We start from the raw sequence: 24,077 nt of genomic DNA, 5'->3' as shown, positions 1-24,077 counted from the left end.
ATCACATACCTTCCCTTTTATTCACTTGACATTTCTAACTTTTCCCAGTTTTGATGAAAAGTCACAGGCCTATTACCTTAACTCTGTTTCTCTCTGCACAGATGCTACCTGGTCCGCTCTGCTGAGTATTTCCAGCACATTCGGTTTCGGTATTGTGCTTTTTCAAGAGAAGAAGCTTGTGAACAGCCAATCAGCGAGCGTTTTGCTCCTGTCTGTGAGGCGGCCAATGAGGTGGCTTCTTCTTGATGTCAAGCAGAGTGAGGGCAAGTTGGCACCGGTTTGTTTGTAGGGAAAACAAAGCGAGGCAGCGGGTTACAGAGCGACACGGAGCCCGATAGGCCGCGCCTGGCAGCGGCCGGTGACCGGAGCACCACACGGCCTGGGCTGCGGGAGCGGGGCGGCGAGGGCTCGGGAGAGGGGGCGAGCGAGAGGCGGCGGCGAAGGGAGCCGGGCGGCGGCGGCGGCGTGGACGGCTCCCCGAGTCGCAGGCAGCGAGAGGCGGAGGCGCGGAGGCGGAGGGACCGGCACGCCGTGACCCAGAGCCGGAGAGAGCGGCTGAGTGAGCGGCCGGAGTGTCGAGAATTACCGTCTGATACCGGCATTGAGGAAGAGGCCGCTTCGGCTTCGCGCCGGACCGACACTCTGAGAGATGGGAGCGACAGCCCCGGGCTCCGGGTGAGCCCAGCGGCGGGGAGGCGGCGCTGTCGCTGAACTCAGGTGAGCGGGGCCGGGAATCAGCCATTCCGCCGTAACGGTCGCGATCAGGATGACTGATGTCGCTGGCTAGGGTGATTGGTATCGCCGGTTGGTGGTATCGCCGATTGTTGCATCGCCGCCGAGGGTGACTGGTATATTGCCAGTGAGCATAGCTGGTATCGCTGGCGAGGGTGACTGGTATTGCCGATTGGTGATATCGCCGGTGAGTGTGATTGGTATCGCCAGTTAGGTGGCGTCCCTGGCGAGGGTTGCTGATTGGTTTTGCCGGCGAGGGTGACTGGTATCGGTGATTGGTGGTATCGTCGGCGAGGGTGACGGTTACCGCTGATTGTTGGTGTCGCCGGCGAGGGTGACTATGATTGGTGATATCGCCAGTGAGAGTGAGATGGTGCAGAGGAGATTTACTAGAATGGTACCAGGGAATGTTGGACTTTTGTTACCTAGAGAGATTGGAGAAGCTTGATCTTCTTTGAGCAGGGAAGGTTAAAGGGAAATCATGGATTTTGATAGAGTAAATGAGAAACAGTTTCCAGTGGCAAATGGGTAAGTAACTAGGGGACGAAGATTTAAGGCAGTTGGGAAAAGAACCAGATGCAGTATGTATATGTGGGAGCTTGCTGTGGCATGCTGCTATGTTTCCTGCATTTCAACAGTAATTGCAATTCAAAAGTACTCTATTGGCAGTAAAGCACTTTTTGGAATGTGCTGAGGTTGTGAAAGGCGATATATAAATGCAAGTCTTTCTTGATGAAGAGAATTTTTTTTGTGCACACCCAGTTATGATTGCTGCCTGAAAGGGTGCTGGAGGCAGATTCACGAAGAATTTGGAAGGGGAAAAATTTGCAGGGCTTGGTGAAAGGGCAAGGGACTAATAGCTTTTTTAAAAGAACTGGCAGTGGCATAATGGGCCAAATGACTTCCTCCTATGTTGCATCATTCTATGATTTTATGATTCAAATATAGTTATATTGATTTTTTTTTAAAGCCAGCAGTGATAGAGAGGAAAGAATTACATACTGATTACACATCTACTGTAGCTTTTGTACTCTATACTCTATAAACATCCAAAAGCATATTACACTGGCATGAGTGTGTTTTCTTATTCTAATATTGGTTCAGTTTTCTAATCGATGCTAGTTGAATCTTAAAACTAATCAATTATCATCTGTGTTTTGTTGATGGACCTGGGAAATTATCTGACGGCTGAACACTTAGCAATCAGAGACATAAGCAGTGAGGCAGTGTGTCTTTATTCTAATCTGGTTTCGTAGAAAAACCAGTAAATAGAATATTGAAAGTGAACAAAGCCTCTTTAAAGGAAACATTGTGAGGGGGTCACAGGCCTTTTGCCATCTTCCTTTTGTGAGGAGGAAGTAGATGGAGTGTTGGGATGCACTGAAGGACAGGAAAGCAAAGGGGAAGGGAGGATACAGGAGTTTAGCTGGTGCTATCCACCACATCCCACCCAAAAGTTTAAAGAAAAGAGGATGCAGAGAAGAAAAAAAAGGTTGGGAGACAGAAATAAAAGGAGTGCTAGTAGCAGACTTCCCAATGTCCACATCTACAAGGCATAAGTCAGGAATGTGATGGAATACTCTTCACTTGCCTAGATGGGTGAAGCTCCAACAGCACTCAAGAAGCTCAACACCATCCAGGGCAAAGCAGCCCGCTTGATTGGCACCCCATCCACCACCAATGCACAGTGGTAGCAGTGTGTACCGTATACAAGATGCACTGCAGCAACTCAACAAGCTCCTTCGACAGCACCTTCCAAACCTGCAACCTCTGCCACCTAGAAGGACAAGGGCAGTAGATGAATGAGAACATCACCACCTGTAAGTTCCCCTCCAAGCCACACACCTGACGTAACTATATCACCATTCCTTCACAGTCGCTGGGTCACAATCCTGGAACTCCCTGACAGCACTGTGGGTGCATTTACATCCTAAGGACTGCAGTGATTGAAGAAGGCAGCTCACCACCACCGTCTCAAGGGCAATTAGGGATGGGCAATAAATGCTGGCCTAGCCAGCAATGCCCACATCCCACAAATGAATAAAAAAAAAGAGAAACAGGAACAAAACAGGTGGGGAAAAATTATGTTTTTGTACTTAACTGTATGCAATGCAACAGGAGGTCAATTAATAATATAATGAGCCTTGAAATGGCATGCACTTCTTGTAAATATTCACCCAGTCTCAATATGCCAACAACTTATAATGGCAAAAGGATATGTTGACATCTTATAATAGAAAAATTCTATAAAGAGATTGAGTATCTGGTAGTCCAAATGCAGAAAGTGGAGGAATATGAGGATGAACTTCAGCAGTTGAGAGTTCAAGATGCAGAAGAATGCAATGTGATCAAAATTAAGTTGGAGACTGATGTAGAGGTATGCTTAAAGAAATGTCTCATTCTATTGACAAAATGCAATTACCATTCTGCTGTTGTCATTTAATGGTTCTGGTGATTGAGAGCCTAAGAGGGCATAGAATGAGAAAAGGCTCACCAAACCTGCTTCCACAAACCATGGGCTGAATTTTTCTGGGGCAGGAATGGAGGCAGGCGGGGGTTGAAAATACTGGCACAGGCTGGAATGCTGGTTCCCTGTCGCCGTTCCTGCTGCTGGCAAATTTCACCAAGGCAGGGGGAGAACGGCTCCGAGAACAAGTGGTAGAAGTGTCAGTGGGGGAACATTTTGGGGGTAGTGACCATAACTCTGTAAGATTTAAGGTAGTTATGGAAAAGGGCAAAGATGGACCGGAAATAAAGGTACTGAATTGGGGGAAGGCTGATTTCAGTATGATAAAACAGGATCTGGCCAAAGTGGACTGGAAACAGCTACTTGTAGGAAAGTCTACATCAGACCAGTGGGAGTCATTCAAAAAGGAAATAGTGAGAGTTCAGGGCCAACATGTTCCTGTAAAGGTGAAGGGTAGGACCAACAAGTCCAAGGAACCCTGGATGTTAAGAGATATAGAGGATGGATCAGGGAAAAAAAAGAGGCTTATGGCAGATTCAGGGGACTGAAAACAGCGGAGACCCTGGAGGAGTATAGAAAGTGTAGGGAGATACTTAAAAAAAGTAGTTAAGAGAGCGAAGAGGGGGTCATGAAAAAACATTGGCGAACAAGATAAAGGAAAATCCCAAGGCGTTTTATAAGTATATTAAGGGCAAGAGCATAACTAGGGAAAGAGTAGGACCCATTAGGGACCAAAGTGGCAATCTGTGTATGGAGCCGGAGGATGTAGGTGAGGTTTTAAATGATTACTTTACACCTGTGTTCACTATGGAGAAGGATGATTTAGTTGTAGAGATCAGGGAGGGGGATTGTGATATTCTTGAACAAATTAGCATTGAAAGGGGGGAGGTATTAGCAGTTTTAATGAGCTTAAAAGTGGATAAATCCCCAGGCCCAGATGAGATGTATCCCAGGCTGTTATGTGAGGCAAGGGATGAGATAGCAGGGGCTCTGACGCAAATTTTCAAATCCCCTCTGGCCACAGGAGAGGTGCCAGAGGACTGGAAGTCAGCATATTTAGTACCATTATTCAAGAAAGGTAGCAGGAATAAACCAGATGATTACAGGCTGGTGAGTCTAACATCAGTGGGAGGAAAACTATTGGAAAAAATTCTGAGGGGCAGGATTAATCTCCACTTGGAGAGGCAGGGATTAATCAAGGATAGTCAGCATGGCTTTGTCAGAGGGAGATCACTTCTGACTAACTTGATTGAATTTTTTGAGGTGGTGACTAGATGTGTAGATGAGGGTAAAGCAGTAGTCTACATGGACTTCAGTAAGGCTTTTGATAAGGTCCCGCATGGGAGATTGGTTAAGAAGGTAAGAGCCCATGGGATCCAGGACAATTTGGCAAATTAGATCCAAAATTGCTTTAGTGGCAGGCGGCAGAGGGTGATGGTCGAAGGTTGTGTTTGCAATTGGAAGCCTGTGAGCAGTGGTGTACCACAGGATTCGGTGCTGGGACCCTTGCTGTTTGTAGTGTACATTAATGATTTAGACATGAATATAGGAGTTATGATCAGTAAGTTCGCAGATGACACGAAAATTGGTGTCGTAAATAGTGAGGAGGAAAGCCTTACATTACAGAATGATATAGATGGGCTGGTAAAATGGGCGGAGCAGTGGCAAATGGAATTTAATTCTGAGAAGTGTGAGGTGATGCATTTTGGGAGGATTAACAAGGTAAGGGAATATGCAATGGTGGTAAAATGCTAGTTAGGCCACAGCTGGAGTACTGTGTACAGTTCTGGTCACCACATTACAGGAAGGATGTGATTGCACTGGAGAGGATGCTGAGGAGATTTACCAGGATGTTGCCTGGGCTGGAGCATTTCAGCTATGAAGAGAGACTCGATAGGCCAGGGTTGATTTCCTTAGAGTAGAGAAAGCTGAGGGGGGACCTGATTGAGGTATACAAAATTATGAGGGGGATAGATAGGAAGAAACTTTTTCGCTTAGTAGAGTTGTCAAAAACCAGGGGGCATAGATTTATGGTAAGGGGCAAGAGGATTAGAGGGGATTTGAGGAAAAATATTTTCAGCCAGAGGGTGGTTGAAATCTGGAACACACTACCTGAAGGTGTGGTGGAGGCCCTCACAATATCTGAGAAGTATTTAGATGAGTACTTGAAACGCCATAGCATACAAGGCCAAGGGTTAAGTGCTGGAAAATGGTATTAGAATAGACTTGATGGCTGGTGCGGACACAATGGGCCGAAGGGCCTGTTTCTGTGCTGTATAACTCTCTCACCCACCTTATCTATTGATTACTGCAATTGAGGTTGTTAAGAACTTGTTGAGGGACATGTTTGGTTGGGGTGCCTGAATTGGTTGGGTGAAGCCCTGCAGTATGTTCCTGAAAGGGTCTTGCGCATTGTGGTGGTCCGCTGCGCTCTCCATAACATGGCCCTTCAGAGATGTGTGGACTTTGAAGGTGGTGATGCACTAGATGGACACAGCTCATCAGAGGAAGAGGAGGAGCAGGAGGTGACAGAGGAGGAGGAGAAAGATGTAGAACATAAAAGTGCGCCGGCTGCACTGGGAGGTGGCCAGGACTGGTCTGGAACTTGAGGGCCTCGCCAGGATGCCATCACCATCATCAGGGATCATCTGATCCAGGCACCTTGCAGCCTGGCCCTTCTAACCTACAATGAACGGCATGGGAGGAACTGACCAACTGACCTTGTGCCCACGCTAACATGTCATTGAAGACGCAGCCTGGAACAGCTCTACTCTAACTGCCAATGAAGAATGCATATCTGTCCAAAAGTTTCACTGTTACCATTAACGGACCCTTGCTCCCCTTCGCCACTTCAGCTATTTTTTCCTGTCCTGCCATAAGGAGGTTCACTTGTTTGGCTTTCTGTGCCAATATTTACATAGTCCTCAAAAAGACAAAACACACATTACAGGTGATAGAGAGCCCAGGAACCCACTAAATGCTCTGTTCAATGCCATGGCCTTCATTCTCAGCCACTCTACGCTATGCTCCCCCTGTGGCATTGGATGGGTTGGAGGCAGCCTGCTCACTTGACTTGGTTTACGGCTGAGATACATGTGGCGGTCGTCTTTGTCGTTGAGGTCTCATTGGGAGGCTGCTGCACTGTGTCATTGCAGGGGCAGCCTCCATCATCCTGCCCTGCTGCACAGATACTTCCTTAGTCAGAGGGTCCAGGAAGAGCATTCATGATGGCGCCCTGTGAGCATTCGCCCCCTCATCTTCCTTGGTGATTGCCTCAGGCCTTGACTGGTGCTCTGGATAGTTGGAGGGGGCCACCAACTGGGGTGCAACCAGCATCCCCTCCAAACAACATCTTTGCGCCATCAGCGCCACTGACCGATCGAAACTACGTAGTGTGGCATGCAACCTGTGAACGTTAGTGAACATTTCTTGCACGTACGGTTCTCCGTGAGTTGGCCGCACTCAATGGAGGAGCTCATGCACTCAAAGCCCTGTGCTATTCTCGGTCCATAATCGTGCACTGCCTTAAGGATCCGATGTGGGAGCACATCTGAAGCTGCTGGTCTAAGTAGAGCCTCCTTCTGAAGCCCTGCGTCTGTGCCCAGCGGAGCAGGGCTGCGGATGTCCTCCATCCTCCGTGGGGAACTGCCCACAGCTGCCTCTGTTGCCTCCTCCTGCACACTCATGACATGCTCAACACCCAGTAAAACCCTATCTAATTGTGTACAAGGACCCACTGAAGTGACTGTATCTGCAGTGGTGGAGGGTTCGCTTGTAAGGTGTGATGGCTCTTGCTTTGAGGTCTGCTCTGGCAGCGCTTGGCCCTGTGATGCTGCAGAAATCGGTCTTTGCGCCTCGACATTTGAACCTGTGGGAGAGATCAGAAAAGATCATGAGAACTAGCCTTGGAGAGCAGAAGCCTCTGCAGTGCTGAGGCTTCCCAGTGCAGCTTCGTCTTCAGCATGCTGTCAGACAGGCTGGAGTGCAATGCACCTGCTTAATGTACACATTCCAGTTCCTATTCACCCTCTCTACCAGTGATGCCCATCTCGCTTTCCCTGACTTCCTCACTATCAGCAACCAGGGTGATCTCCATGGCTTCCTTTTCCATTGTGGGAACCCTTCCTCCCGGTCTGGGCCCACCTGCAGGCATTATGTGCCCGTTTCTCCCGCAAGGACAGAAAAGAGACAGATAAGACACTGGACAATGCCGACGGCTGATATATGCAAGAGGCTGCATGTACCAGTGTTGACAGGTCCTCAGCAGTGCTATGGCTCTGAGCCACCCATGTCAGGAGCAGCATGCCCACTCAGGCTCCTCAGCTGGCGTGTCTGCTGGAGGTTGAATACCCAGAGGCCTCTCCTGCGAGGTTGGTGTTGCACTCACCTTGCCAGAGTGAATACAGTCATTGAACCTCTACCAGCACTGGACCCAGTTTCTGCAAACTACAGGAGTACGTTTGGGGAGCATAGATAGGAAGAAACGTTTTCCCTTGGTGGAGGTGTCAATAACCAGGGGGCATAGATTTAAGGTAAGGGACAGGAGGTTTAGAGGCTTCGAGATGCTCTTGCATTCATTTCCTGCCACCAGAAGGAAAACCCCCTACATGTAGAGTCTGTTTTATTTATCTATAATAATTTAATGCTTTGGAGGATGGTTCTGCAAAATGTCTCCTTGCTCCCCATACGTACTCCTGTAGAGCTCCAGAATGTGTGGAGTTATTGATCTCAATATCACTGCTATTCTGACTTGTCTGGTTAACTTCTTTGGAGAAAACAGCACAAGAATTATTGTAAACAAATGCAAAACATTGTAAATATCAGAAGTCTGAAAAAACATTCGAAATGACTAGAAACACTCAGCAGGTCAAGCAGCACCTTTGGAGAAGACAAATGTTAATGTTTCAGCTATAAAGCCTTCATCAGAACTGGAAGATCTTGCAAATGAACAGGATGAAGAAGAAAGAAATGCACAGGCAAAAGGCATAAGAAAGTAAGCGGAATGACCTCTGACGGGCTTAAGTGGGAATCAGGAGATTGCAAAATGACCTAAGAGATAGTAGTATGAGACAATTGGAGGAGAATGAAGAAAATCAAAATAGCTATGGAGCTATTAAATTTCCCGTTGGTGTTCTATGCTCAAGCAGAAATAGTCCCAGTACTTCAAGTATTTCCTCAGAACTACATGATAGAGAGATGTTCAGATACATAAAAAGAGAAAGATTGAAGATCAAACATATGGGGGAGAGAACGAGTGTTGAACTTTCAAGTAAAAAGAATTCAGCCACACTGAGAAGAAGGGAGTAGTTCAGACTCGAGCAAATACAAAAGGGATCCTCTGATATGAGGGCAGAGATAGAAGCACCAAGAGACACAGGGAGGAGAAATAGCAAATCGAGCTGTAGCAGTTTCAGCCAGGGCGCTGGCAGAGTGTCGGGGTGGGAGGGCAAATGCTGTCTTCCTGAGAGAGGACAGTAGGTTTATACTCCATGGAGCCACTGCCATTGTCCCAGGGTGATGCCTCAGCAATCTTAGTAATCTGTTGCAGGACAGATTGCTAGACTGCTGTGATGCCCTGCAATCCCCTTTGCACACTAATCCACAGCCAGAATGGCAGCAGTCTGAGCTTCTACTGCAACACTCAGTCGTTGGGTGGCTGCTGCTTGTGCCGCAATGGGAATTGCGACATCGGCCATTAGGTGCTGATCTTGGTTGGGTCCACGAGTGTGGAAAGCGGAGTTGGAAATGATGGGCTTCAAGCACTGCGCAAACTTCTGTACCATGTTTGTGCTGGATTCCTCTGTGTTCCTTGACATTGACTGCAAAAGTCACACAGACCTGAAACTTTTTTCTCCACAATTGTTGCCTGACTTGCTGAGAATTTCCAACATTTTCTGTTTTTGTTTCATATTTCTAGCATCTGCAGTATTTTGCTATTGTATTGACTGCAGGCTTTCTGGCAGGCTTCCCAATGCGCCAGACATCCCCATCAGAGTTGTTCTCTAGGCTGCCCCATCGAAATTCGCATCTGAGTCCGATGCAGCAAGATTTGTGTGCTGTATCTTCTGTGTGTTCCTCTGTTGCCTGGCCAGGTTGCATCTCTTCTGTATCTGAAAGGAAAATGTAACAAGGGTAAGGTTGTGGTGTGGGGAGGGGAGAAAGTGAGAGGTGCATGCTTAGACCATCTGCAGTTGCAAATCAGAAGAGAATGTTGGTTGAGAGGCAAGTGGGATGTGAACAGGAGGATTAGATATGAAGATATCGTCATCTTTAATGTTTTCAGCTCTGCCACTGGCCACAGATTCTGCAATGGGCATCCTCATAATGGCAAGCACCGTTTCCTCCATGGGGGTTAGCACACGCAGGCATCTGTCCCCCTCTGGTTAGCTGCTGCTGTTTCTGGTTGTGTGTCACCTTGTCCTACAAGAGAGAGGGAAGCATGTCAGTGAATATCATAGAAACGTAGAAAATAGGAGCAGGCGTAGGCCATTTGGCCCTTTGGGCCTGCTCCGCCATTCAGAAAAGATCACGGCTGATCGTCATGCAATCTGTTTGGCTGATGTGGCTGTGATTGAATAACAGGCAGTGCGTACCTGCTGTGAGATGTGGATGTGAGACTTGCAGCAGTGCTAAGTGTGTGAGGGTGAACTGAGTGAAGCATATGAATTTTAGTTATAAGTCCTATAACTGATCGAGATTGCTGATGGGGGGGGGGGGGCGGGGGTGGTGATTTGCGCAGTGGCTGAGGCTAGTGGTGCAATTCATAGGATATAGCATTTGAAAATACATCCACTGATGTTGACCATTCGTGTGAGATCATTGAACTTTTTCTGGCACTGCTTCAATGTCCTTGTGACCAGACTTGTGGCATTGACCTGCATGGCTATCTGCTCCCACTGTTGTTTGAGCATGTGCCTGGAGGGTCTCCTAGCCCTCTGTGGATACAGGACATCTCTCCTATTTTCCATCTCTTCCACCAAGGCCTTCAGCGTGGCATCTGGAAACCTTGGAGTCCACTCTCACCCGTGTTGAACCATTCTTCACTGTTTCCTAGATCAGTTTCACTTCCTGCATGTTGTTCCAGGTCTGAGGAACTTCAGTTAGGTGGATAGACTGGAGAAGCTCTCCGTTGAGAGGTGATTTGAAGAGGTGATCAAAATCGTGAGGGGTCTGGACAGAGTAGATAGGGAAAAACTGTTCCCAATAGCAAAAGGGTAGAGAACCAGAAGATAACAACCTCTACCACCTAGAAGGACAAGGGCCACAAAATATCTGATTAATGTATCCGCCATTTCCTTATTGTCTATTATAATTTCTCCTGCCTCTGCCTCTCGTCTTTTGCTAATTTCTTCCTTTTGACATACTTGTTAAAACACTTAGAATCTGTTTTTATATTTCTTGTTAGTTTACTCTCATTCTATTTTCTCCCTCTATCAATTTCTTGGTCATCCTTTGCTGATTTTTAAAACACTCCCAATTAGGGTTAATACTTTTTTTTGGCAGCATTATAAGTCTCTCAATCTAATACTATCCTTAATTTCTCTAATTAACCATGGGTGTATCACGTTTCCAATGGAGTTTTTAATCCTCAAGGGAACGTATGTTCATGATGATTTTGAAAAAATGTTTTACATTGCTTATCTACCATCATATCTTTTACTCTAATTTCCTAATATACCTCAGGCAACTTGCCCCCATACTTCTGTAATTTCTGTGTAAATTTAATACCCAAGGTTTGGATTTAATCATATTGCTCCCAAACATAATGTGAAATTCATCATATTATGATCAGTCTTCCTCGATGGCGCTGTGCTGTTACTAATTAACCTTGCCTCATTACAGTATTTTAGATCTAAAATAGCCCGTTACCTAGTTGATTTTGCAACATATTCTAGAAAACTGTCTCCAATATATTCCATGAACTCATCCTCGAAGCTAGTTTTCCCAGTTGAAAAAGAAATTGGATGGCTGCTTGAAGAAAATAAACCTGCAGGTCTACGGGGAGCGAGCGGGGGAATGGGACTGACTGGATCGCTCCAGGGAGAGCCGGCATGGACTCGATAGGACAAATGGCCGCCTTCTGTTCCGTAAGTGACTCTCTTGACTCTACTGTATGACTCCATAGAGGTAGATGCATGGGAACACCAGCACCTGCAAGTTCCCATCCAATTTGCACGCCATCCTGATTTGGAAATATATCGCTTATTCCTTTTGATCCGCTGGATCAAAAATCTGGAACTTCCACCCTAACAGCACTGTGGGTGTACCGCACCAGATTTACTGCAGTGGTTCACGAAGGCGGCTCACCACTAACTTCTCAAGGGAAACTGGGGATGGGCAATAAATGCTGGCCTTGTCAGCAATGCTCATATCCCACGAGTGGTTGCATGACGGGGTTTTCTTTATTCAATCATCTCCCCTACAGTCAGTAATGGCAGCATGACCATAATATAGAGGGGAGGTGGCTGTCCTTCAAATTAATGTGCGCAACACCTTGTGAGATCTTCTATTAGGGAGGGAGAGGTTGGGGTGGATGGGGGGGTGTGGGTGCATGGTGGCACCATTTAAAAACCAACTTGGCTCCAAGGGCTGAAACTGATCTCAATAGTGCCAGCTGGATTGTAATCAATCCTGAAAAAGTCTCATAATTTTGCAGTACTTGAGGTGCATAAAATCCACGGAAATTGTGACTATTGGGGGATAAAAAGCTACAGATGTAATTATGATACAACAGGAAGTCCGAGCACATTTGAGACTTCTAGGAAATGACTGATCTGTTGTGGCACTGAGGATATGATGTTATATAACAATAGGGGTGCTATGCCATGTATGGCAAGCATGGAGCCAGTGGATCTTGGCGAGGATAATGGATGACGGGAAAAGGGACCTGACGCAGATGAAAAATAGAAAATAGGGGTTAAGATAAAGGAACCAAATGTTAGACACGGGAGAAAAGAATGCAAACCAAGGATTGAAAGAAGGAGTTGTATAACTATGGTTATATTTTTGACGAAATTAATATGCCTCATTCTTGGCATAGAAGGGGTCTTCACACCCACCGGAATGAAATGCGATTTTTTTGAAAAGAGCATTTCAATAAAAGGGACTAGAGAAACGAGTAGGTATAGGAAAAAAACACATGTATCTCTCTCATGCATTCAGAAATCCTAAAAATTGCTACAGCCTGTCTTTTCTGGTAGCAGTGCTGCTTTAAACTGCCCTTTTTGGCAGCCCAATAAACATGTGGTTTTTGGGGAATGGGGTTACTCTCCCTTCAGACACAAGATTCCTGAAAGTTATCAGGGTTTTATAATATTTTCCTGCACTTGCAGTGGTAGGCTTCCTGGGTCTTACTCTTACTGCAGTTAAAGCCATAGCTTGTGCTTTCTATCAGGGTCCCTTCTCCTTCAATGAGCAGGTGTGCCCTAATTAACCCTACAGGTTTTCCCTTTAGTTTCCAGCAGTTGGCTGTTAAATGCACTGCTTTATTACAATGGAAGTACACAGGTCTCCTACTTATAGCAGCTTCCTTTTTGGCTGGGCCCCCTGTGTCTCCTGCTTTTCATTCCCTCCCAGCTCTGCTTGGGCTTCTGTCACCTTCCCACCCTTTGTTCTTGTCAGATTTGTGAGGGTGACTAGGAAAGGTTTTCTCTGGGGAACCAATTATAAATTAGAGCAAACTCATCAGCCAGCACTGTGGCTTGTCGGGCTCTATGGACCTTCTGTTCCTCTACATGTGTCTTTATGGAGAGTGGGAGAGTTTTTAAATTCCTCTAGCAAAATTACACCTCTGAGATTTTCATAGCTGAGCTGTCTTTTAAGAGCCCTCAGCCACTGGTCAAAAGCCGGCTGCTTATTTCTCTCAAACTCCAGGTAAGTTTGATCAGCTTGCTTCTTGAGGGTTGTAAAATTTTGGTGATAGGCTTCAGGTACTAACTCATATGCCCCGAGGATAGCATTTTTTCAATTCATTATTGGATGATCTCTCATCTGGCAACATGTAATAATCCTCGTGGGCTTTTCCGGTTAGCTTGCCTTGTAGCAGGAGAGTCCGAGCCTCAGCTGGCCACTTTAACTGCCTTGCCAGTTTTTCAAAAGACGCAAAAAATGCTTTCAAGTCTCCCTCATTGAATTTTGGGCTCAATTGGGAAAGTTTTAACAATTCTGTACCCTGCCCTGAATTATGCTCCTTCATATTGGTCATGCCTTCACTGGGGTACTCTGTCACCCTCTAGTTAACTCAAGCCGCTTCAGTGCTCTCTCTTCACAATCCTTCTGGAAGGCTCTTTCTCTCTCTCTCCTCTCTTTCCCTTTCTTCAAATTCAAGTTTCCTCTGTTCCAATTGTACCTTTGCTAGCAATGCCCTTTCCGAGTCTACTTCTAACCCTGTTTCTGCTTCTTCAGATTCAAGGGAAAAATGGTTGGCCACTAGTCTTAGGAGTTCAGACTTTCTAGCCTTGGCGTGGACGGAGATCCCACACTGCTCAGCCATTTTCCTCAACTTTTCCATAGACACTGTTTTTAATTTATCCCAAGTTACTTCACCCTGGCTTGGGCAGCTACTGGCTTCAGTTGCAGAATGTTAGTATTCTAGCACACACAACGAGAAGAAAACCTGTATTGAAATCTTTTCTCTTTTCGATTGGGATCAATTTGGCTTCCCACTTCCAATTTCTCGTTTGTCTGGATCAAAGCCCGGACGCTCCTCCCCAGATTTCTGTTACGTCCAGGTGAGAGGGGTCTAGGGGTTCCCTCTCAGTCTTTGCCTGGTTTAAACCTAACCGGGTTTAATTTTAAAAACACTTTTTAGCTCCCCCTCTCAGTGAATCTTGTTCATTGATTTCTTTGCCTTACAATTAGAAAGCAATCAGACAGGTTTTCTTAGATTTAAACAAGAAAGGTGGAAGTTTATTAATCTTCTAATTTGGTTAATGACTATGAATGCGCGACACGACGGCACTAGCATGCATACGCGATAAACACACATACGGATAGAGACAGAAAAAGTAGAAAGAATAAAGGAAAAAAGTTGAGGCAATAGCTGGGTTTCTATTTACGGTCCTTTGAGTTCGATATAGAGTTGCCGGTGAGTCTTGCCGTTTCGTTGGGGCCCAGTGGACGCTTTAAAACTTGTTTCAATGTAGGAGTCCTTTCTCTCTTGAGGTTTAAGTGACTTCAGTGGATCTGGAGATTAGTGAGAGAGAGAGAAAGAGGCTCTGTTCTTCCAAGTTCAGTTGCAATCTGCAGTCTGACCCAAGCTGTCCTGTGAGCAGTTCAAAACCAGACATGGGCTAGCAGTTTAGTCATATGACTCACTGTTTAAACAACAAAGTGATTCTTGACAATGCAGCCAGTCGCTGACGTCATCAGACTGTGCCAAGATACGCAAACGGGCTCCTGTTGTCTGCGTGTGTGCTGCGTTCCAGATTGCCAGGACTGGTTGACACATGCGCAGATGATGTCATCGCGTTATGCGGGGAGAGAGCGGGGTGGGTTGTGGAGGGGAGCGGAGAGTGACCAAAGACCTTGGTGGCAGCAGATGCGGATGGGTTCTTGCGCCCCACCCAGCCCGCTCGCTCGCTCTCTCCGGCCATTGTGTACTTCCATGTGCTTACTTTGCCTTTACGTGATTATTTGAGCAGCGTCATCTTTAGTCCTGGCAGTGCCTGGACTTTACAGACTGTGACATTTTAGTGGCACAGGCTGCATTATCGCATGTGCCCCTGCAGTGCCACCTAATGGATGCGTTGTCAGCAAATGCAGCCTTTAAACAAACTCCTGTGTTTGTGAATTCTCCACCTTGGCAGACATCATGGAATGCTGGCTCTCTTACACATTCAGTGTCTGGCAATCAAAATCCATTTGGATTAATTGGATCAGGGAGCAATTCTTTTGTCTCTCCAAACACTGTCTCTTTGTATGCAAATGTTTTTCCAGCCACTGCTGATCTCTTTGAACAAGTCATCTCCCCACTCCAGCAACAGTTTAAAATTAATATTCATGTGAAAAAATATGCCTCATTCTTGGTAGGTGGGGGAGGGGTCTTCATGACAGTGCCTTGAGGGTATTGAGTCAGCCATGTAGTGTGGTACTGCAGCCATGTGCAGACCACACTGTGTGGTGATCGTAGATTTCCTTCCTGGAAGAGCATGAGTGACAAGTTGGGTTTTTATGACAATCCTGCAGTTTTCATTGTACTGTTACACTACCAGAATCTGTAAAATGTTTGCAAAAAAGGTTTGTAGACAAGAAAATGTGATTAAAAGTTTAATTAAGTTTTATAAGCATCTTTTCAAAGCAACACGTGTTGAAAACCTCTTGGACAAATGAGTGAAACCAGTCCTGACTCATTGCTTGATCAGTTTATTTCCTATTCCATGCAACTTATCACCATCCTGAAAAGCAAAACTCAAACCACACAAGTTCTAAAAATGTAAATAGGAATAATTTTCTCTTGTAAATATAAAGACTGGAAATTCATTTGGATATGTTACAGTAATAATGTTAGGAAGAATGCACTGGGGTAAAAGTCTATGATAAATCAATGTTGTGCTGGACAGAAGAATTCTCATCTGCCAACAGCTGCTTCACAATCTCTTCCTTTTCCCCTTCACCCTCTGCTGCAACATGAATCCTGACCTTAAAATCTATTGGAACTTAACCATGAAATGCATAGAAGATTATTCCCCTTCAAAGAGAATGGGAAAGGGCTATAGTCATGGCATCTCATATGGACATCTTTTAGATGGAGGAAAGTAATGAATGATAAGCTACTAGAAAAGCCTGCCGCCCTCAAAACTTGTGTACACCCACTCCCAGGTCTGTGTTCCTGCACTCATTTTTTCAATCGTACCATTTAGTTTATACAGCCTCGCCTCATTCTTCCTAAGAAATAATTATTTCACACTTCTGTATTAAATTTCATGTGCCAGTCTGTTATCCATTTTACCAGTCTGTGTCTCCTGAAGCCTGTTACTATCTACTCACTGATTACAACATGTCTTTGTTACCTCTTGACTTGACCATCACAACACACTCCTAGCTGGTCTTCCACATTTTATCGTCTATAAACTTGAGATCCAACCCGCTGCTGCCTATGCAACAAGCCCCATTCACCCAGCACCCCTACCCTACATTGGCTCCCAGTTAAGCAATGCCTCAATTTTAAAATTCTCACCCTTGTTTTCAAATCGCTCCTTATCTCTGTAATCTCCTCCAGCCCCACAACCCTCTGCGATCTCTGCTTTTCTGTAATTCTAGTCTCTTGAGCATCTCTGATTTCAATAGCTTCACCATTGGTGGCCATGTCTTCAGCTGCCAAGGCTGTAAGCTCTGGATGTCTCCCCTTGTGGGAGAATCTAGAACTAGGGGGTCATAATTTAAAAATAAGAGGTCGCCCATTTAAGACAGATGAGGAGCCATTTTTTCTCTGAGGGTCTTGAGTCTTTGGAACTCTGTTCCTCAAAAGGCAGTGGAAGGAGAGTCTTTAAATATTTTTAAGGCAGTGGTAGATAGATTCTTGATAAGCAAGGGGTGAAAGGTTATCGGGGGTAGGCGGGAATGTGGAGTCGAGGTCACACCGCAGGTTCAGCCAGAAAGATGGGTGACTGCTAGTAGGGGCAGGCAGGTAGTGCAGGAGTCCCCTGTGGCTATTCCCCTCAATAAGTATGCTGTTTTGGATACTGTTGGGGGGGGGGGGGATGGCCTCTCGGGAAAGTAGCAGTAGCAGCCAGGTCAATGGCACCACGACTGGCTCTGTTGTACAGCAGGGAAGGTCAAAGTGTAGGCAAGCTGTAGTGATAGGGGACTCTATGGTCAGGGGCACAGATAGGCGTTTCTGTGGCCGTGAGCGAGAATCCAGGATGGTGTGTTGTCTCCTTGGTGCCAGGGTCAAGGATGTCTCTGAGCAGGCACAGGGCGTTCTGAAAGGGGAGGGTGTGCAGCCAGAGGTCGTGGTCCATATTGGTACTAATGACATAGGCATTAAGAGAGATGAGGTCCTGCAAAGTGAATATAGGGAGTTAGGCAGAAGGTTAAAAAGCAGGACCTCTAGGGTTGTAAACTCAAGATTACTCACTGTGCCGCGTGCTAGTGAGGGTAGGAATAGGAGGATAAGGCAAATGAATGTGTGGCTGAAGAGCTGGTGTAGGCGGGAGGGCTTCAGCTACTTGGACCATTGGGATCTCTTCTGGTGCAGAGGTGACCTGTACAAGAGGGCGGGTTGTATCTGAACTGGAAGGGGACCAATATCCTTGCGGGTAGATTTGCTAGTACTGCTTGGGAGGGTTTAAACTAGTCTGGCAGGGGGATGGGACCCAAAGTAGTAGTCTCTCCGATGAGATAGTTGAGGCAAATGTAGAGGTTAAAGCAAGCAAGTCCAGTAGGCAGGTCGGGCAGGACAGGGAGCTGGAAGGTCTGGTAGGCTAAACTGCATTTACTTTAGTGCAAGAAGCCTTACAGGTAAGGCAGATGAACTCAGAGCATGGATCGGTACATGGGATTGTGATATTATAGCTATTATGGAAACGTGGTTGAGGGATGGGCCGGACTGACAGCTCAATGTTCTGGGGTACTGATGCTCCCGCGTGACAGAGATGGAGGTAAGAGAGGAGGGGGAGTTGCACTATTGATTAGGGAGGACACCACGGCAGTACTTAGAGAGGATATCCCGGGGGGAACGTCCAGCGAGGCCATGTGGGTAGAACTTAGAAATAAGAAAGGGGTGATCGTTTTGATGGGATTATGTTATAGGCCCCCCAATAGGCAGAGGGAATTGGAGGAGCATATATGTAGGGAAATCACAGATAGGTGTAGGAATTATAGGGTTGTAATAGGTGGTGATTTTAACTTCCCTAATATTGACTGGGACTGCCTGAGTGCAAAGGGATCAGATGGGGAAGAATTTGTTAAGTGTGTCCAGGATAGTTTTCTGAAGCAGTATGTGGATGGCCCTACTTGAGAAGGGGCTACATGCAGCCTCCTCTTCGGAAATGAGGATGGGCAGGTGGTTGATGTGTCAGTGGAGGAGCACTTTGGGACCAGTGACCATAACTATTAGCTTCATGATAGTTATGGAAAAGGATAGGACTGATCCTCAAGTTGAAGTCCCAAATTGGGGGAAGGCTAATTTCGATGGCATCAGACAGGAACTCTCAAAACTTGATTGGGAGAGGCTGTTTACAGGTAAAGGGATGTTTGGCAAGTGGGAGGCTTCTAAAAGTGAGATAAGAAGAGTTCGGGGCCAGCATTTATTTATTTATTTTATTTTTAAAATTTAGAGATACAGCACTGAAACAGGCCCTTTGGCCCACCGAGTCTGTGCCAACCATCAACCACGCATTTATACTAATCCTACACTAATCCCATATTCCTACCACATCCCCACCTGTCCCCACATTCCCCTACCACCTACCTATACTCGGGGCAATTTATAATGGCCAATTTACCTATCAACCTGCAAGTCTTTTGGTGGTGGGAGGAAACCGGAGTACCCGGCGAAAACCCACGCAGACACAGGGAGAACTTACAAACTCCACACAGGCAGTACCCAGAATTGAACCCGGGTCGCTGGAGCTGTGCGGCTGCGGTGCTAACCACTGCGCCACTGTGCGGCATGTTCCTGTTAGATGGAAGAGCAAGGCTGGCATGTTTAGGGAACCTTGGTTGACGAAGGATATTGAGGGTTTGGTCAGGACAAAGAAGGAGGCATAGGCAGCTGGGATCAAGCGAGTCCCTCGAGGAGTATAAGGGATGTAGGAGTACACTTAAGAAGGAAATTAGGAGGGTGAAAAGGGGCCATGAGATTTCCTTGGCAGATAAGATAAAGGAGAATCCGAAAAGATTCTATAAGTATATTAAGAGTAAAAGGGTAGCTAGGGAGAGAGTAGGTCCCCTTAAGGATCAGTGTGGTAAACTATGTGTGGAGCCAGGGGAAATGGGCGAGGTCTTAAATGAATACTTCTCATCTGCATTTACCGTGGAGAAGGTCATGGAAGCTATTGAGTTCAAGGGAGGGAACAGCGATATCCTGGAGCATATCAACATTACAAAGGAGGAGGTGTTGGAGGTTTTGAAGCACATTAAGGTGGATAAAGCCCCAAGGCCTGATCAGGTGTATCCAAGGATGCTATGGGAAGCAAGGGAGGAGATTGCTGGGGCCCTGGCAGAGATTTTTGTATCATTGTTAGCCTCGGGTGAGGTACCGGAAGACTGGAGGATAGCTAATGTTGTGCCTTTATTTAAGAAGGGCAGCAGGGATAAGCTAGGGAACTACAGGCCGGTGAGCCTTACATCAGTGGGAAAGTTATTGGAAGGGATTCTGAGAAACAGGATTTATATGCATTTGGAAAGGCAGGTCTGATTAGGGATAGCAGCATGGCTTTGTGCATGGGAAATCATGTCTCACGAATTTGATTGAGTTTTTCGAGGAGGTGACCAAGAGGATTGATGAGGGCAGGGCGGTGGACGTTGTCTACGTGGACTTTAGCATGGTCTTTGACAAGGTCCTGCATGGTGGGCTGGTCCGGAAGGTTCGAACACATGGGATCCAGGGTGAGCTAGCCAATTGGATACAAAATTGGCTTGGTGATAGGAGGCAGAAGGTGGTAGTGGAGGGTTGTTTTTCAGATTGGAGGCCGGTGACCAGTGGTGTGCTGCAGGGATCGGTGCTGGGCCCTCTGTTGTTTGTCATATATATTAATGACTTGGATGAGAATGTAGGGGGCATGATTAGTAAGTTTGCAGATGACACCAAAATTGGTGGTATAGTGGACAGTGAAGAAGGTTGTCTAAGGTTACAACAGGCCATAGATGAACTGGGAAAGTGGGCAAGGGATTGGCAAATGGAATTTAACGCAGACAAGTGCGAAGTGTTGCATTTTGGGAAGTTAAACCAGGGCAGGTCATATACAGTGAATGGCAGGGCCCTGGGGAGTGTTGTTGAGCAGAAAGACCTTGGTGTGCAAGTACATAGTTCCTTGAAAGTGGCAACACAAGTAGACAGGGTGGTAAAGAAGGCATATGGCATGCTTGCCTTCATCGGCCGAGACATTGAGTACAAGATTTGGGACGTCATGTTACAGTTGTACATAACGTTGGTTAGGCCGCACTTGGAGTACTGTGTGCAGGTTGTCGCACTACAGGAAAGATGTGATTAAGCTAGAAAGGATTCACAAGGATGTTGCCTGGTTTGGAGGGCTTGAGTTATAAAGAGAGATTGGATAGGCTGGGTCTGTTTTCCCTGGAGCAAAGGAGGCTGAGGGGGGACATGATAGAGGTATATAAAATTATGAGGGGCATAGATAGGGTAGATAGCCAGAGTCTGTTTCCCATGGTAGGGATGACTAAAACTAGATGGCATAGATTTAAGGTGAGAGGGAGGAGATTTAAAGGGGATCAGAGGGGTAAATTTTTCACACAAAGAATAGTGGGTATCTGCAATGAGCTGCCAGAGGAGGTGGTGGTGGCAGGGACAGTAGCAACATTTAAGAGGCATCTGGACAGGTACTTGAATGAGCAAAGCATAGAGGGATATGGAATTAATGCAGACAAGTGGGATTAGTATAGATAGGCATTATGGTCGGCATGGACGCAGTGGGCCGAAGGGCCTGTTTCTATGCTGTACGACTCTTATGACAATCAGATGGTGGAGCAGGCTCGAGGGGCCGAGTGGCCTACTCCTCCTAATTGGTATGTCCCTATGTTTTGGTGAGTCTAGAATCCGGGAACACAGTCTCAGAATAAGGGATAGGCCATTTATGATTGAGATGAGAAATTTCTTCATTCAGAGGGTGCTGAATCTTTGGAATTCTCTACCCCAGATGACTCTGGAAGCTCACTCATTGTGCATGTTCAAGTCAGAAATCAATAGATTTGTGGATACAAATGACATCAAGGGACATGGGAATAGTGGGGAAAAATGGCGTAGATGTAGATGATCAGTCTTGATCTGTTTGAATGGCAGAGCAAGCTTGATGGGCCGAATCGCCTACTCTTGCTCCAATTTCTATGTTCCTCCCTAAACCTTGTCACCTGTTTATCTCTCTTTTCTCCTTTAAAACCTACCTCCTTGACCAAGCCCGAATATCTCTATGTAACTTTGTGTCAAATTTTGCTTTATAACATCCTGTGAACTGCCTGGGGATGTTTTATTACTTTCAAGGTGTTATACAAATACACAATGTCGTTTCATTGTTTTACAAGTTCTGGAAGAGGGCTTTAACATTTAAGCATATTCCCTGCTCCTGCCGATTAACCTAGATTTTCTGACGACTGTTTCAGGGACCAGTTATGGTGGAAAAGTAGCAACGGCAAAGGAAGGAGGGATGTCAGTGGCAAAGAGGAGTGAGTTTAACATGTCACTGCTGGGGTAGTTTGTATTATTTAAAATTGGTACTTGCTGAGTATTTTAAATGATGCAGGCTTCTCTGGGTTGCTGCTATGGAAACCTATTAAGGTTTCTGTTTTTTTTATTCGTTTGTGGGATGTTGGCATTTTGAACTGAGTGGCTTGCTAGGCCATTTCAGAGGGCATTTTTAAAGAATCAGGCACATTGTTGTGGGTCTGGAGTCACATGTAGGCCAGACCTCGCAAGGATGGCAGATTTCCTTCCCTAAAGGACATGAGTGAACCAATGGGTTTTTACAACAATCGACAGTGGTTTCATGGTCACCATTAGACTAGCTTTTAATCCCAGATTTATTAATGGAATTCAAATTTCACCATCTGCCATGGTGGGATTCGAACCCTTGTCCCCAGAGCTCTGGGCTCTGGATTACCTGTTTAGGGACATTACCACTATGCCACCACCTCCCCCATCTGCCAGCAGCCTGCTGTGACTACTTTCTGGTATTTTTGTCCCCTCCCTCTCCACTACCACAGTGACCATGTTCAGAGCTTTTGCTAAGGAATCGCCTACATTTTCTCATATGGCGGTTAAAAATTGTGGAAAGTTCCTCAGGATGCATGATTAGCTTGGTTGAATTTGCTGGGTTGGAGGAGGATTGAATAGCATCTGTGAAAGATGGCAGTGTGGATCAGGCCACTGCAAACATACCAATTCTTGCGAATTCGTTGCGCGACACCCAATTTCTGAGCCTTGCTCATGATCTCACCATGGAACTTTCAAATCTTGTGTATTTTTTTTCTAAACACATGTGCCTACAAAAGAGGTTGAGGCTTCTCCCAAAGCTCACCAGGACGACGACTCTGGCTGTTGTGGGGCGGACAGCTTGTGTTGGGTTGTGGCTGATGAGAGTTCTGTAAGTTACCAGTCTGCAAGTGATCAGCTCTGCATGGGTTTTACATGTTATAAAACCTCATAGGTTTTATTCACTTTCTCTGAAATATTTACTGTTTACAGCGGAAGGTTAATGAAAGATTTGTAAGGCTTGTGGTGTGCATATTTCCAAGATTATTTAATAAGGTGCAGACAACTAATATTTTATTAGACTGAACACCAGCCCTTACAGAAGAAGCTATTTGTGCAAATAACTGCATTTTGCATTCAGCATGCTTTCCAGTTCCACTGACTTCTGTTTTTCTGGGTCAGTGTAATCTACTGGATCACTGAACCCAGGGATTTAATGCTTTCTTGTAGAGCATTTTAATTTAAGTATTGCCTAGATTTGCATATTACTATGGTATTTTTTTCCTAGAGACAAAATTACGTCATCAGTTCCTATACAATTAATATTTGACACGAGATTACAAAGAGATGTGGTTTCCTTTTTTGACAATTCTGTATCCATCTTTTCAGGGTTTTTTTTTCCCATATTGATTTATGTTTGGAAAAAAAAGGAACTCAAGATTTCTGTACCAAATCTCTTGATTGATATGGGTTTGTTTCAATTTATGAAATGGTCTAGGCATTACTGCCACTGGCATTATGAAATGTCCAAGGCAGATGATCTAGATGCTTCATTTTAGTTAACTATTTCTATGTGCTTAAGTTTTACTGTAATTTTATTCAACCAATAGGCATTTAAATGCCTTTTGAAATATTTGGGAATAATTGTGTTTTCTTTCCTCACACAGATCTTCAAGATATAACTGCTCGCAGTGGTACATAAAAGAATGAAATATGTCTTGAAAAACGCACTCTTGCCCAAAAATGGAAATTCGTTGTGGTGGCTTGCTTTTCAGCTCCAAGTTTGATTCTGGGAACATTGCTCAAGTTGAAAAAGTGGAGCGTCCTGAAGGAGAAGTGGATTCAGCTGTCAGTGGCAGTACAGGCCCTGGGAGTTTAGGGAATGTGTTAACCACACCAGATTGTGAGTTTAATATCTGGACCAAACCAGACTGTGCCGATACTGAGTTCGAGAATGGTAATAGGTAACTCTACAAGTTTTTTCTGTGCTTGGGATACTTGGGAATTTTATTGGCAGATTAAAGCTGCATAGCACTGTAAATATGTTCTGTTTCATACTTGTTGCATAAAGCTTTGAAAACTTACTTTCAGGGTAGTAGTAGGAATGGAAACATTTTGCATCATAACGAGGTGGATCTGATCCTAGCCATTACAGGTGTATCCCTGTGGCATATTGGTTTTTATGAAAAGGAAAGGTCTGTAGAGGAGAATTTCAATATATTTTAATTGCTTATTGGCCGGATTGTCAGTTTTGACGAACATTTGCCAATAACAAATTTATTAAATGGATTAGATTGTAAATGGTGCAAATTGATTATAATTTCAATCCTTTGCGCAGAAGGGGAAAAACCTATTGTAGCACTATTTACAAATTCAAATTCCTGTTTTATAGCCATCACTTGACAAGTTTACTTCAAAAATTGATTATTTAGGAATGGTTTGTGCCAGCTTCTTCTATGCTCCAATAAATGGTGAATTTGATCAGAATGGGAGTGTTTCAAAACTACATAA

The 24,077-nt window shown here is 45.4% G+C and overlaps 1 protein-coding gene across 4 annotated transcripts in view; it reads left to right on the top strand.

Moving 5' to 3' along the window:
- Positions 1-255: 255 nt before the first annotated feature.
- The window catches only part of agbl5 (AGBL carboxypeptidase 5), a 165,749-nt gene continuing 141,927 nt past the window's right edge, over positions 256-24,077 (top strand). For 3 of the 4 annotated variants that reach the window (XM_068023763.1, XM_068023757.1, XM_068023751.1), the window contains exons 1-2: positions 256-717; positions 23,234-23,530. In XM_068023763.1, the coding sequence (XP_067879864.1) occupies positions 23,310-23,530 (221 nt within the window). In that variant the 5' untranslated portion in view covers positions 256-717; positions 23,234-23,309. Of the gene's footprint in view, positions 718-23,233; positions 23,531-24,077 lie in introns of those variants that run through there. The other variant, XM_068023770.1, reaches the window with a different exon arrangement.

Source organism: Heterodontus francisci, chromosome 3 (assembly GCF_036365525.1).
Source record: "Heterodontus francisci isolate sHetFra1 chromosome 3, sHetFra1.hap1, whole genome shotgun sequence".
Taxonomy (NCBI): domain Eukaryota; kingdom Metazoa; phylum Chordata; class Chondrichthyes; order Heterodontiformes; family Heterodontidae; genus Heterodontus; species Heterodontus francisci.
The sequence above is the reverse complement of the archived record's forward strand: the minus strand, read 5'-3'. Positions and strand labels throughout refer to the sequence as shown.